General features: G+C 34.7%; 1 protein-coding gene across 1 annotated transcript in view; it reads left to right on the top strand.

Moving 5' to 3' along the window:
• LOC150097857 (adhesion G protein-coupled receptor L3-like) overlaps positions 1-12,922 on the top strand; it is a 70,624-nt gene that overhangs the window by 34,813 nt on the left and 22,889 nt on the right. The window contains exons 9-12 of the mRNA XM_090406250.1: positions 2,035-2,199; positions 3,361-3,475; positions 5,439-5,545; positions 10,917-11,019. Of these exons, the coding sequence (XP_090262376.1) occupies positions 2,035-2,199; positions 3,361-3,475; positions 5,439-5,545; positions 10,917-11,019 (490 nt within the window). The remainder of the gene's footprint in view (positions 1-2,034; positions 2,200-3,360; positions 3,476-5,438; positions 5,546-10,916; positions 11,020-12,922) is intronic.

The following is a 12,922-nucleotide window of genomic DNA, read 5'->3' as shown; positions in this document are numbered from 1 at the left end:
TTATTACCAAGTACCCCCTTATCAAATAATAAATAAATAAAGTATATTTCATTAAATGTCTATTTTATTTGAATTTATATGTTCATGTAAACAAAAAATATGATTTATTTTTAATAGAACAAAATTTGGAATAGGTTCCTCTTCATTTCCCATCCATGAAAATCCACATTTCAAGTAATTCATATCCTACTTACGAAGATTTTTCATCTTCTTCCTAGTTGGTTCTCTAGAGATGTCAGACGATACGCCCTTATCAATTTCATTTGATCCAGATGCAATATCAATGTTTTCTTGTTGCTTACAGCTACTTGTTTGTGGATTTTATAAATCCAATCTTTAACCAATGATCCATACTTAAGAATTTGAAAGCTAAAAAAATTAACGTATTTACTCGAATATAACTCGCATTCTTCCCCCAAAATTAAAGCTAAAAAATCGTGGTGCGAGATATATGCGGGGAGTTTCGGAAACTAAAGTTTTCAGAAAAAAATTGAAAATGGTGTGACTTACCAAGAAGCTCCTACTCGCTATCGCTACTTTTGCCATTAATGGCAAAAGTAGCGATTGCGAGTAGCAGCTTCTTGATGCTCCCTGATGCATCCTTCATCTACCCAAATAGCTTCATCTTCTTTCCCATTATTTCAAGCAAACATTACCAGTAATTTACAAGACTTGAAATACCCAGAGAGCTATGAAGAAGTGCATATGATTGGTGCGGTATTAACAAAAGATCGCTCGAACCAAAGACAAATTAGCATTTCAGCTGTAAAGTTTAAATGCTAATTCTCTTCAACAGAATTACATAATATCTGAAACACGTTCACTATATATTTCTTAGTTTTAACCTGTTCACGACGGGATGGTGTCAAGCAAAACCACATGTTGCACAGGCAATATATGGTTTTGCTTGAGTCTATACAACAGTTTCTGTTGGAGGGAGGATGTGATTCATTACTTAGTGCCGTTTTTATCCCAGTTGCCTCTAATTACATTTGTTGAGAAATATAATGATTCCATGCGTTAATGATGCATAGCCGAAAATTGCCACGTACCCCTTGAAGACCTTTGGCGTACCCTCGGGTGTACGCGTACCACGTTTTGAGAAACACTGCACTACTCTAACGTTAGGAAAATAACTAGCACACATCGATAGCATGCACATACACATATAATATGTATATCATTGATGCATACTTTACAATTATATGTCGAAGCCCAACCAACACCTTCCCTGATGCATCCTCCATGTGACCAATGGTCCTTGAAGGGTTCAGATGGAAAGTATTTTGACGTCTTGGGCACTAAGACCTAACACTTATGTATCCATACAGGACTTTACACACCAACAAGCCTCTATTTGAGATGGTTAAGTAATTCATGAAGATAATTTTCTAGGAGAAATTTTACATATTTTCTTGAAATATGGAAAACTGCACCAATTAAACATGTCTACTAGCAGTAGATTACCTCTGAAGATTCACGTGGAGTAATTTGATACCCGGAAGTATTGATGCCGGGCCTGTCATAAAATGAGCGCATACTCGAAAACAATCACTTTGGATTATCCTTATAATCCAAGCTAAACTGGATTTGGGATACAGTTGTTCCTCAACTTACATGTTAGTTACGTGAGATGATCGTGAACTGATTAATTTGCAGTGGAGTTTAGCCAAGAAATTAGCAGAATAATGTTACGTGAAACAAATTTTAAAGCTAACGGAATACCGTTTCGAAAATTTGCTAAAGCAAAATTAATATTTAAGAGGTAACGAACTTTTAATTTGCTTTTTGTTCGATGTAACAGATATTAGCTGAATACGCTAACAATGTATTATATTCTGGAATAGTAATTACTAGTTTATCTATTTTTCATTACGTATATATGAATTGAAGCTAATAAACATAAAAGTTAATTATGTTAAATTTATTTAAAAAAAAAAAAACTCTTTATTTCGGAATGTTTATTTTTTCAAGTTTAAGTGACATTTAATGTTCCGTAATCTGGTAGTACTTCATATTTCATTATTATTCTAGTACAGGAAGTAAAGAAGTAAATTCACCAATTATTGGGTTTTCCTTTGGTGATACGAACAGTATGACATCTACCAATTTGCCTAAAGATAAGAGGGTGACAGTTATTCTAGAACACATAAATATCGACGCCTCTAACCCTGTTTGTGTCTTCTGGAATTTCTCGAGGTACGTATGCATATATTATTTTTCATATGATTATTGATATGGTATAACTTTCTCAAAATATAAATCTGATACGGAAGGAGATAAAGATGAATAAAGTCGATGAAACATCAACGGAAATGTGATGCCTTTTGCAAACAACACACTGATTTTCAGAACTCCGTATGAGAGATGTATGTTGGTATTCAATATCATCTTTTAATATCCTCTAATGATCTATGATACCCGCAGTTTTCGCTAGAGATTAACAGGCTTAGGGCTAGAAAAGTGAGCCAGCAAGATATTTCCTTTGTGTGCTATATTAAAAAAAAGTATCCTTAACTTTAGACCAGACACAAACTGGGTGTATCGTCAAGTTGTTCATATAGATTCGGAAAAAAAAAAATTATTTAATCAAGGCATCCATGATCATCTCTTGTCATGATCCTTGATCAAAAGACTTTTATCATGACAAGAGTCTAAAGGTCAAGATTGCAGGGTTAACATCACAATTTTGCTTCACATGCCAAAGTAAGTTCATAGGTTATGGAAGGAGATCAAATGGAGTATAAAGCATCGACTACAGAGTTGCAATTTTTAATCATTTTGTCTACGCCAAGAGTAGGGTTGGTGGTTAAAACTTTGACTCACCGTGGTCTTTTGTTTCTAGTTTGAATCAAGAAAATATTACACTGGCGCTTCCTAAATTGAATTGTGTTTTGGTATAAACTTATATACAGACACGTTGTTACAAAATTGCTCTTTCTTGTTTTTATATTATTTTGCTAAAACTTCAACGTGAATTATCATTATTCAAAGAACAATACTGGTGTCCTGGTTACCTCCATTCGCTAATAACCATATGAAATCTCCTTTCAGAGAAGAGGGAATCCAATTTTTCATCATAAGGTCGGTTGGTCGTTCAAGTATATCAAAGAAGTGTCGTTTCCATTGTTTTTAGAATTTTTCAAACGAAATTTAATTTTATTTAAATTAAATTTCGTTTGAAATTCATCTCCTTTCTAAAGACAATCACAACATAAATGCCTGATGGTTGAAGAGCGGATACGCTAATCAGTTGGCCAAACAGGCCAGCTGATACTTGTACATCTGTTATAAAATTTCCAAATACTTCAGTTCATTGTTCATTTGCAATTCCAAGAGTAACAACAGTTTTTCTTGCAGAGAAGATTCAGGATGGGACTCTTCTGGATGCGAGCTGGAGAAATCCCACCAGACGTATACTGTGTGCAGTTGTTCCCATCTCACAAACTTCGCTGTTCTTATGGATATAACTGGAGTACGTAATTTTTTTTTTCTTTCTTGCATTTAAAATATACTGTATAGCTTGTGACATTATGTGTATATGTACTCATATCTCAAATATCAGTCAGTTACAAATTATGTTGCCGTCGGAAGTCGATCAACCCCACCCCCTCCCGACTTTACAAAGCTGTCAAAGAAATCCTATATCTCTCCCTAGCTTATCTAAGCGTGACAATCTGGTTTGCGATCTGACTTTATTCATTAAAACTACTACACTACGCATGTATATCTGCAAGAGATCTAATATTTGGAATGCGCAAGCATCGATATGAACACTGAATCTATTTCCAGACACATCAATTGGTGAAACAAGCCGCATGACCACACTTTTAGGTTTCGTTCTTACTGGTTATAGCAACCTCCTTACTTAGTAGCCGCTGCTTTTCTGGGATGCTTTTTAATTTTTCTTCTTAGCAAAAAAAGAAACGTCCATTTCGGACTCGTTGTTTGTAACACACAACAATCGATGAATGCATAATTTTATACGAATCCCGCTCACGAAAGGGGTGTAGACTTAAAAATCATTAGTAGCGTGGGTAGGTCAAGGGTTAGATAATCTGAAGTTTCATGTTTTGCTCAGAAGCCAAACATGAAACTTCAGAGATGAACTGAGTATCGCCCGAAGTCGTATTCATTGTAAATATAAATCGATATGTAAATAAATGATCGTGAAATTCGGTTTTGTTTGCATAAGAATTTGCGAATAGCAACGAAATAAAATTATTCTTCACACTTTTCATCATAAAGATTAGTTGGCCACTTTCAAGTGAAAGTGACAGGTTTTTTTTTATCTCTCGCGTGTGAACCAGACCAACTCTGACTGAAGCATACACCCACTCGTGGTGTTAGCTGCCTCACCCTCCCTTTTTTTGTTTACAACATGGTGTAAAATCTCATCTCGAGGTCTTTCAAAACAGTCTTGAACCGCATATGACCACAGTTTCATTATTTCTGTTTGTCCTCTCTCTGTAGCGGTTTGAGCAGGAAAACTCGATACTTGCTTTTCGACTGGAAAGATCCGCATTCGAATTCCACATAGGAAGTGAGGAACCGCGGGACTATAAGGGATTTTCAACTAACGTCAACGGTCTCTTTTATACATACGTTGCAGGGTTTTCCCTTTGAATGCCTCGAGTTATTGAACATGAAAAAACACATGCAGCTAACAGATAATATGCTGCCCTCATAGTACTGTATTTTTCATCGGCGTAATTCTAAAATAAAAATAAAAATGTCGATAAGTTCGTATTTCGAGACATGAATTGCTTCAGCTTTTTTTTTCTTTTTTTTTTTTTGGCATGAAGTTTACATTCTGGAGCGTAGCTGACTTGCTTAGGATAGCGTAATAATTATTCCCTTTTCAGATACCTGAATACGAAAGTGTCTTATACGCAATTTGTTTTTTGGATATACAGTTCTGCATCAAGCTTTCACTTTATCGATGAGTAGTGTCATTACAGCATACTCAGTGTTCTAGGGAAAGTTTTATTGAAATTGCCCTCCAAATCAGTTATAAGATGCGCTTCACAACAAACGAATTTGAGGAAAATTGGAATTGTATTGTAACTTTTATCAAATGCTCACGAGCTAATGAATTATTTGATAAATAAATGCCCTTTAGCGAAAAACTTCATTAATAAAAGAACATTTATGCACAAATCGTCTTTCTTAAAAAATTAAATGGACCAACAATGAAAATACATTCTCAAATAGATAATTTGTGAAATACAAGATATTCAGTAAAATTATAAATTTTAATTACATGCAAGATTTTGGTCAATAAGTATACAGCTTAATGTGATTTACCGGTAATTAATAAATAATGGAATTATTGAATGGAACCAAAATGTAAATATTTTATTTAATTCAATAAAAAACATGGGTCATAATAAATCATACTGAAATTAATCTTGTAACGGTATTGACATATTTTACAGAAAATAAGCAAAGGCCATAATAAAATCATGTCTGCTCTTACCATTGGTTGTTGTTTGCTGTCTGCTGTTGGATTAATTGCGACTTTGATTTGCTTTCTTGGAATCAGGTAAGCAATAGCATCATAATACACTTAAATATTGTAACTATTAAAGAAATCTTAAACTCTTGTGAATTTACCTGCGAAAGGTTGTAAACACGTACATCTTTATCGATAATCCAAAATCCTGTTCTAGAAATGATACAATGGCTTATGAAATCCATTCGCAGTGGGATTTAAATCGATTATTAACAGTATCTTATAACTCTTATTTTATCTGAGCTTCTCTTAGATATCGCACAGTTAAAATACCTTAAGCCATCATGCAACTTGGGTGGCCGAGTGATTAACGTACTCTCTCTCTCTCTCTCTCTCTCACACACACACACACATATATATATATGTGTGTGTGTGTGGTCATATTATTTACTGACTGAATTCCGAGAATTAGAAAAAAACAAATTAATTTAATTTAACACACAGCATGTTTCGTCGGAATGCCGACATCTTCAGGCGTGAGAATATTAAACATTAAAAACATCGAAAAGAAACATTGTACCACTACAATAACAAACTATGAACTGGAATTACGTTTGAACTGAAGCTACAGTCGGGCTCAAGTTCTATTGTTAGGCATCTGCGAACGTGTGAATGAATGCGCCACTTCACGAATGCGCCAGTATCTGATGGCAGAGCTATGTGAGTCTGCCAAACTATAACTAAGGTTATTCTGATGAAAATACTAATTTCAATCATTTCAGTTTATTAAATTAATTGTATAATATGAATTCATAGATTGTATATCAATGTCCTATTAAATAAATAGCCTAATACGATATGTATAAGCCACCATCTATGATTAAGTAGTTAAATTTATAATACATGTATGCAAGTGGCACATCAACAACGTCAATATTTAAAAAAAAAAAAAGATGTTTGACACACCTGGGTAAAGAGGGTCGCCATTACTGGTCTAGACTATTCAGGATTTAGATTTTTTTTTTTAAATACCTTGGGGGAAAAATCAGTTCTGTTAGTTTAACATCGTTGCTTCTGTAACTTAGCTGCTATGTAATTAAAATTAGAATTGGTGAATCTATTTTACATGTTTCCCGGGAAAAAAAAAAAAAAAAAAAACTCTAGTTCTATCACGACATTTTATTTTAAGTATTTTTTTTTCTTTCTTTTTTTTTTTGTTTTTTTACAGAAAATATGAACATGCGTTTTAATAGAAATTGTACAGCAATCCCTCGATTAGTGCACCTAATTCGTTCTTTATAACAGGCGCATTAATCGAAAACGCACTAATCGAATATAATAACCTATGGGAAAATGTATAATTCGTTCCTCACATTTCTTTTTTGACCCTTAATTTTTTTTTTATGAAAGTATTAGGGCCTAGTTAAAGGAAAACCATGAAGCTGAAAGACAAAATAACATATTCAGAATATAAATTTATTATTCTGCTTCTTAACAAAGAATTGAGCTAACGTAGTTTGGCGGGCATTCTGTTTCTTTTTTAGATACAACTGACAGTATGGCCCTATTGCCTCTTCTTCAAATTTTACTGGTTCTCTCTTCACCAATCTCTATGCATTGCTGCTTACAAACTTCGATTGTACGAAAACTATTTTCAAATTGTTTCTGTGAAACCTCTTTGTGCTTGTCAGTGATTAAATTTTCTTCATATTCTTTAGAATCTTCCCGCTGTGCATCTAAATTTAGCAGATCGTAATCATTCAACTTCTCAGAATGAGATTTAATTAACTTAGATTCATGCTTCCAAACGGCTCGAATATTGCTGGCAGTAATTTCATTCGACTTTGCGACTTTAAAACCAGATTCAGATTTCTCTGATTTGGCTAGAAAAGTCTTGGAAGGCATTCGCTTTCAAAAAAAGGCCGGTTTCGTCGATATTAAATATTTGTTGATCACAATAGTCCCTTCTTGCACAATTTTCTTCGAAATCTCAGGATATCTCCTTATCTGCACTGGCAGCTTCGCCTGTGATTAGAACATTATGAAGGCTATGTCTCTTTTTGAAACGCCCAAATCACCGAGCACTAACGTGGAATTCTTCTTCTTTTCCATCATTGATAGCCCTTTCTTTCCAGGTTACGAAGAGGTTTAATGATTTTGATTTAATAAGGCCAGCGTTTAGCGGAATCCGTTTTTGGTTACAATCTTCGATCCATGTAAAAAGAAGTCTCTCTGATTCAATCATTATAATACTTCGATTTTCAGTGCATGCGTGATGAACTTCAAGCAGCCTTACCTTTCTCTTTATATTCAGCAGTTGATTTACCCATTTTTCTGTTCTCGTCCTATCTTTGCTCTGGACTCACTTTGTTCATTTGTCTTTATTATTTCAAGTTTTTCTTCCAATCAGATTACTTTTCGAATCGTTTTCACACTTCTGTTTTTTGCTCACTGATTCTTTTACTCATGATTAAAGGTTAGGAAAATAATTTAAAATAAAAAAGTACGGAAAACAATTGCACGAGATATGATTCAGCAAAATGCTATGTAAAGCAGACGACAAATTTTGGCAGTAAATTTGGAACTTGGAGTAAAATAACTCTGTAAAATGTTTCAAATCGTAACTAAATTATTTCATCCTGGTGAGTGATTTTTTAAAATAGTTAATCATAAAAAGTGTATAGATATAGATAGAAAATTTTTAAAATCTGTAAATTTATTTTTAAAATGCATATAGGCGCACTAATCGAATTTTAAAGGCGCACTAATCAAATTTGGGTATCGAAAAAAAATGACGCACTAATCGAAACGCACTAATCGGGGACGCATCAATCGAGGGATTGTTATATTTATTCAAAATATTTCAGCAGTTGCTAAGTTACAAAGTGAGAATAACCAACTGATAAGGTGGATAACCACCTTACCGGCCATTTAATATCAAATACGCACCCTCAAAAGCTTCGTATCCATCATAATTTTCAATGTAATATCAATGGTATTACAATTTTAATATGCACTTCGCATCCATGGAAATGTGGACGTATATATACGTCCTGGCCGGTAGCGTGGATTATACATCGACCGTGTAACGATGTAAAAAGCTCAATACATACAAAGAAAACAACTGTGCTCTCATCAAAAAGAGTTATTTATGCGAGAGTAATTAAAATGCGAAATTAAAAGTTAATGGCAGACGATGACGTTATAATGTGATCGTCTGCCGTTAACCAAAATGCAACATTCTTGTATTGGCAGACGATGACGTCATTATAACGTCATCGTCTGCCATTAACTTTTAATTCATACACCTTCTAAGAGATAATTACTTGAAACATCATATAACTGAAGGGATTCGTGGTGTGAGAGTGTTGAATCTGATCATAGGTTCAGAAGACCTATGCGTGAGTAAGGTGTCCTCGTTACCTCCGACTGGTGAGAGTGATCATGCGGTATTGACTTGGGAGGTTGCAAAATTTGTGGATTTCCCTCTTAAGAAGAGGGTATATACGGAACTACAGGTTAGGTAATTATAACAAGCTTCGGAGTCAGCTTAGAGCCTTCCTATGCCATAAAAATTGCAGGGGAAAGATGTTAGCAGTGCATTGGATATAATCAGCGGGTATCTTAGGGAAGCAATATGGGAATGTATTCCCATGGTCAAGATGATAAATAAGGCAGGCGTTAGATGGATGAGTAGTAGTACTAGGCGTGATCTGCAAAAACAAAAGAAAATGCTTTGCAGAATTTACACGAGCAGTATAAAGCTCAGGGTAGAACGGTTACCAGCATAGAAAGGAAGGCTAAATCAGATTATGAGAAGACTTTAGCAAAGCAGGTAAAAGGAAATTCCAAAAATTCTTTCGCTACGAAGGTCTGTGTAGCTCAGTGGAAGTGGCGCTTGAATCCTCTGCACTTGGTCGCTCGAAGTTTGACTTAACTTCAAGTCTAGTTGCCGACTAGAGGGACTTTTTCTAAGCCTTTCGTCGACCGGTTCCCGAGTTAGTCGATCTCTGGCACGGGCAGGCGAGTTTTTCCTCCCGGAAACTCAAGAAAATCGACCGTAGTACCCATATGATTTCAGACAGTAACATTTCCTGTTAAGGTTAGGTACCAAGAGATGGCAGCACTTGTTTGCCAGCCTCTTCATCGGTGGCTGCTATAATTAGCGATAGACATGGGCCAGTTATCTCTGATTGGCTACCGGTGGAGATTGAACTGCCCACTCAATCTCCAAAAGCTAGATAGGGTATAAAGGCCTCGCCTACTCCCTATAAGGGAATAAAAGGCGTTAGCTGATTTATTTATTTATTTATTCTTTCACTACGTGGCAAGTAAAAGGATGAATGATTTTAACCTTAGTGGGCGCTGATGGTATCGAAGTGACTGAGTCAGATGTAGAGTTGTTGAGCGGTCACTTTTCAAAAGTCAATCACCCGAGTGAGGATATTTCTGTCTCTTCTGTAGCATTAACTGATATGAGAATTGAAGTTATTGAACCAGAGGTACATAGAATATTGCAGAATTTAAATGCAAATACTGCTGTAGATTTGGATGGGATATGAGCTCGGATATTATGAATGTGCAAAGGAATTGTCAATGCTTCTTACTTGGCTATTTAATTTAACTTTGAGCTCTGGTAAGGTGCCCAGGGACTGGAAAGAATGTAAAATAGTTCATTTTCATAAAAGAGGCTCTAAGACTGTGGTAGAAAATTACAGACAGTTACTATCTCGGAAGTGGTGGTAAAAGTATTGTAAAAGTTGGTTAAACACAGAATTTTGAAATGTATGGATAAGAATATGATACTCTATAGGGCCAACATGGTTTTATTAACGGTCGGCCTGGCCTTAGGAATTTATTAACTTTTTATAATAGAGTGACAGCTGAGTTGGACAAGGGGAATGGGTGTACAGGGATACTGCTGGATTTTTCTAAGACTTTATACAGGATATCCGATGGAACTGTGTTATGCAAATTAGAACAAGTGGGGATGGATATTAAACTGATGATGTGGATAAGAGAAAGGCTCATGGACTGATATCAAAAAGTAGTGTATGGAGGAGCAGAATTCAGGATGATTTACAGACAAAAAATTACTAGTGGTGGTGGGCAATAGATGGCGTTGGTATAGGTGATGATGGTAATGGCGGTTCGCTGTATTTGGTGGATTAATTGGTAAAGAAGAGTATGTGAGCAATTTATACACACATACATACATATATAAATTCTGTGTAATAAAATACGATGACATAATAATGCTTACTTTTTTCAACTCAAGTTCAGTTCAGTTTCTCTAATTCTCGAACAGTTTGTAATTTTTAGCGTAGGCTGAGATCAGTTATCTCACTTTTAGCTCATTCTCACTTATTTTGCATGTTTGCTGTATTTTATATATACATGGGCTACAAACATATCACTCATTCAGGAATACTGACTTGGTTTTTGTTTTTTTACATGTTAGAGCACTGCATAGTCGGCGAACTGTCATAACTAGTAACTTGTGCAGTTGTCTATTAATAGTAGACATTCTTATTCTGGTGGCAATGCGTCGTACTGAAAACAAGGTAAGAGTTTTAAACTTATCTTAAACACTTTTATAATAGCTTATTAATCGAAAATATTTACATTTATAGAAACGTAATTTAACATTTTAACTTTTAAGCAGTTCATAACTTAAGACTTGTCACTGTTTTATATGGTGATCCCAACATTAAAGAAGTCATATATAGATAGGCTCTGTAGGATAGGTGATCACTACGTCCGGATCTTGGTTTGGGGCATAATTATTTTTTTGTGGAGGGAGAGAATATATTGCATTTGATCCGGTATGTAGCGGAGTGGAGTAGAATACCCTGGGATGTGTCATGTAATAATAATAATTTCCTCTTCATTCAATTAGAAATAAAATCGGTTGGAATGATCTGGTGATTTTTGCATGATATTTTTAACACCGAATAAGCTTGAGCTGGTGGAATGACGATGTTTGGAGAGAATTTCGAACACGATTATACTCTTCAGCATAAAACTATTTGATTATTTGAGTACGCTTATTTTTCATACTTAAATTTATCATTCGTCGCTAACAGCTGAGAAAAATGGGAAAAAACATTAGCTTAACTGACGTTGGGAATAATTTCCCAACGAGTTAAGTAGTCTCGTATACCTTCCTGGTAAATAAAATATCGTTAAAGGATTTATTTTTTTCTTATGCTTTTAAAAAACAGCATTCTTCAGTTGGATCATCGCAGTAGTTGTTACGTAACCCGATTCGAAAAGGGATGAGCATTTTAAGTTAAAGCTGTTCACTAGAAATGGAATGGAAACAATCACGTTAAGTGAGAAATTTCGAAAATCAAGTACCATATCGGATGGTCACAATTTACAGTATTCACGAGAAGACTTCAAAATTATATTAAAATTCAGTTGGTTCAATTTAGAACTCATTCCAACTTGTGCATTTAAATTTACAATATTTCATTTAAGTCTTATAGCGGCTGATGATTTTGGAGCATTCTTAAACAGGATTTTTTTTTCTTTTGGCATTGAAGTTTTTCCGTGCGAATCTCACTCGTGCAAACTCATAGATTGAATGGACTAAGAATAAAATAACCTTGAAATTATATTCTAGAGCAGTGGTTCTTACCTTTTCGAACTCACGGAACACTTCTGATTATAAGAAAAATTTGGGGAACACCAAAAGCATTAGGGTCATAAAACTAACCATTAAAATAGGCATGGACTTGTCTTTTATGAAAATGGAACTTATTTTAATGCGATACTTGAGCTTGTCGGCTTTTGCAGATTTCAGCAATATCATGTCTAATATGTGATATAGCCACCCTCATCTCTTTGTCTATATTGAAAGTCTTTCACGCTATTTTAGTTTTTATATGGGTTAATATTGAGAAACAGAGCTCACACAAATGTGATATTGAAAACTGTAACAAAATTTTCAGTGGTCTTGTGAAGAAGAGCTGGGTATTCGGCTTGGACAAAAATACAAAATTCTTCAAGAGTTCTTTCAGAGAATTTCATTTTTAGAGTACGATCCGTTGACAAGGCAACTAATTGCTCTTCTTGCAACGAAAATTCGCAACTCGATGTAAACTGTGCCAAATGGATTTCGTATCCAGTCATAACTGTGTGTATTTAAGGAAGGAAAGTAACTTGAAATCTTTTCTTCCAATATTGTTAAATGTTCTCATATAACGGAAATAATTCCCTCGACATTTTTATTATGGAACGAAGAAAACATATCCTGTATTTTTTTTTTTTTTTCTGATATGCGGTTTTTCCAAAGAGATACTTTTTTCTGAAAAGCTGACAATTTTTCAGTGGATGTCATAATAATTTAATTTTCCCTTGGATGCTTGTATTAACGCTATTTAAGTAATTAAAAATATCATTAAAGATGCCATTTTAGCCCACCAAATATCATTTTGAAGACATTTTAGAAAAGCATCTGTA

The sequence above is a fragment of the Typopeltis vanoorti genome, chromosome 16 (assembly GCF_054136105.1).
Source record: "Typopeltis vanoorti isolate ZY-2024b chromosome 16, IOZ_Tvanoo_1.0, whole genome shotgun sequence".
NCBI lineage: Eukaryota > Metazoa > Arthropoda > Arachnida > Uropygi > Thelyphonidae > Typopeltis > Typopeltis vanoorti.
This window is presented reverse-complemented; position numbering and strand designations above follow the sequence as displayed.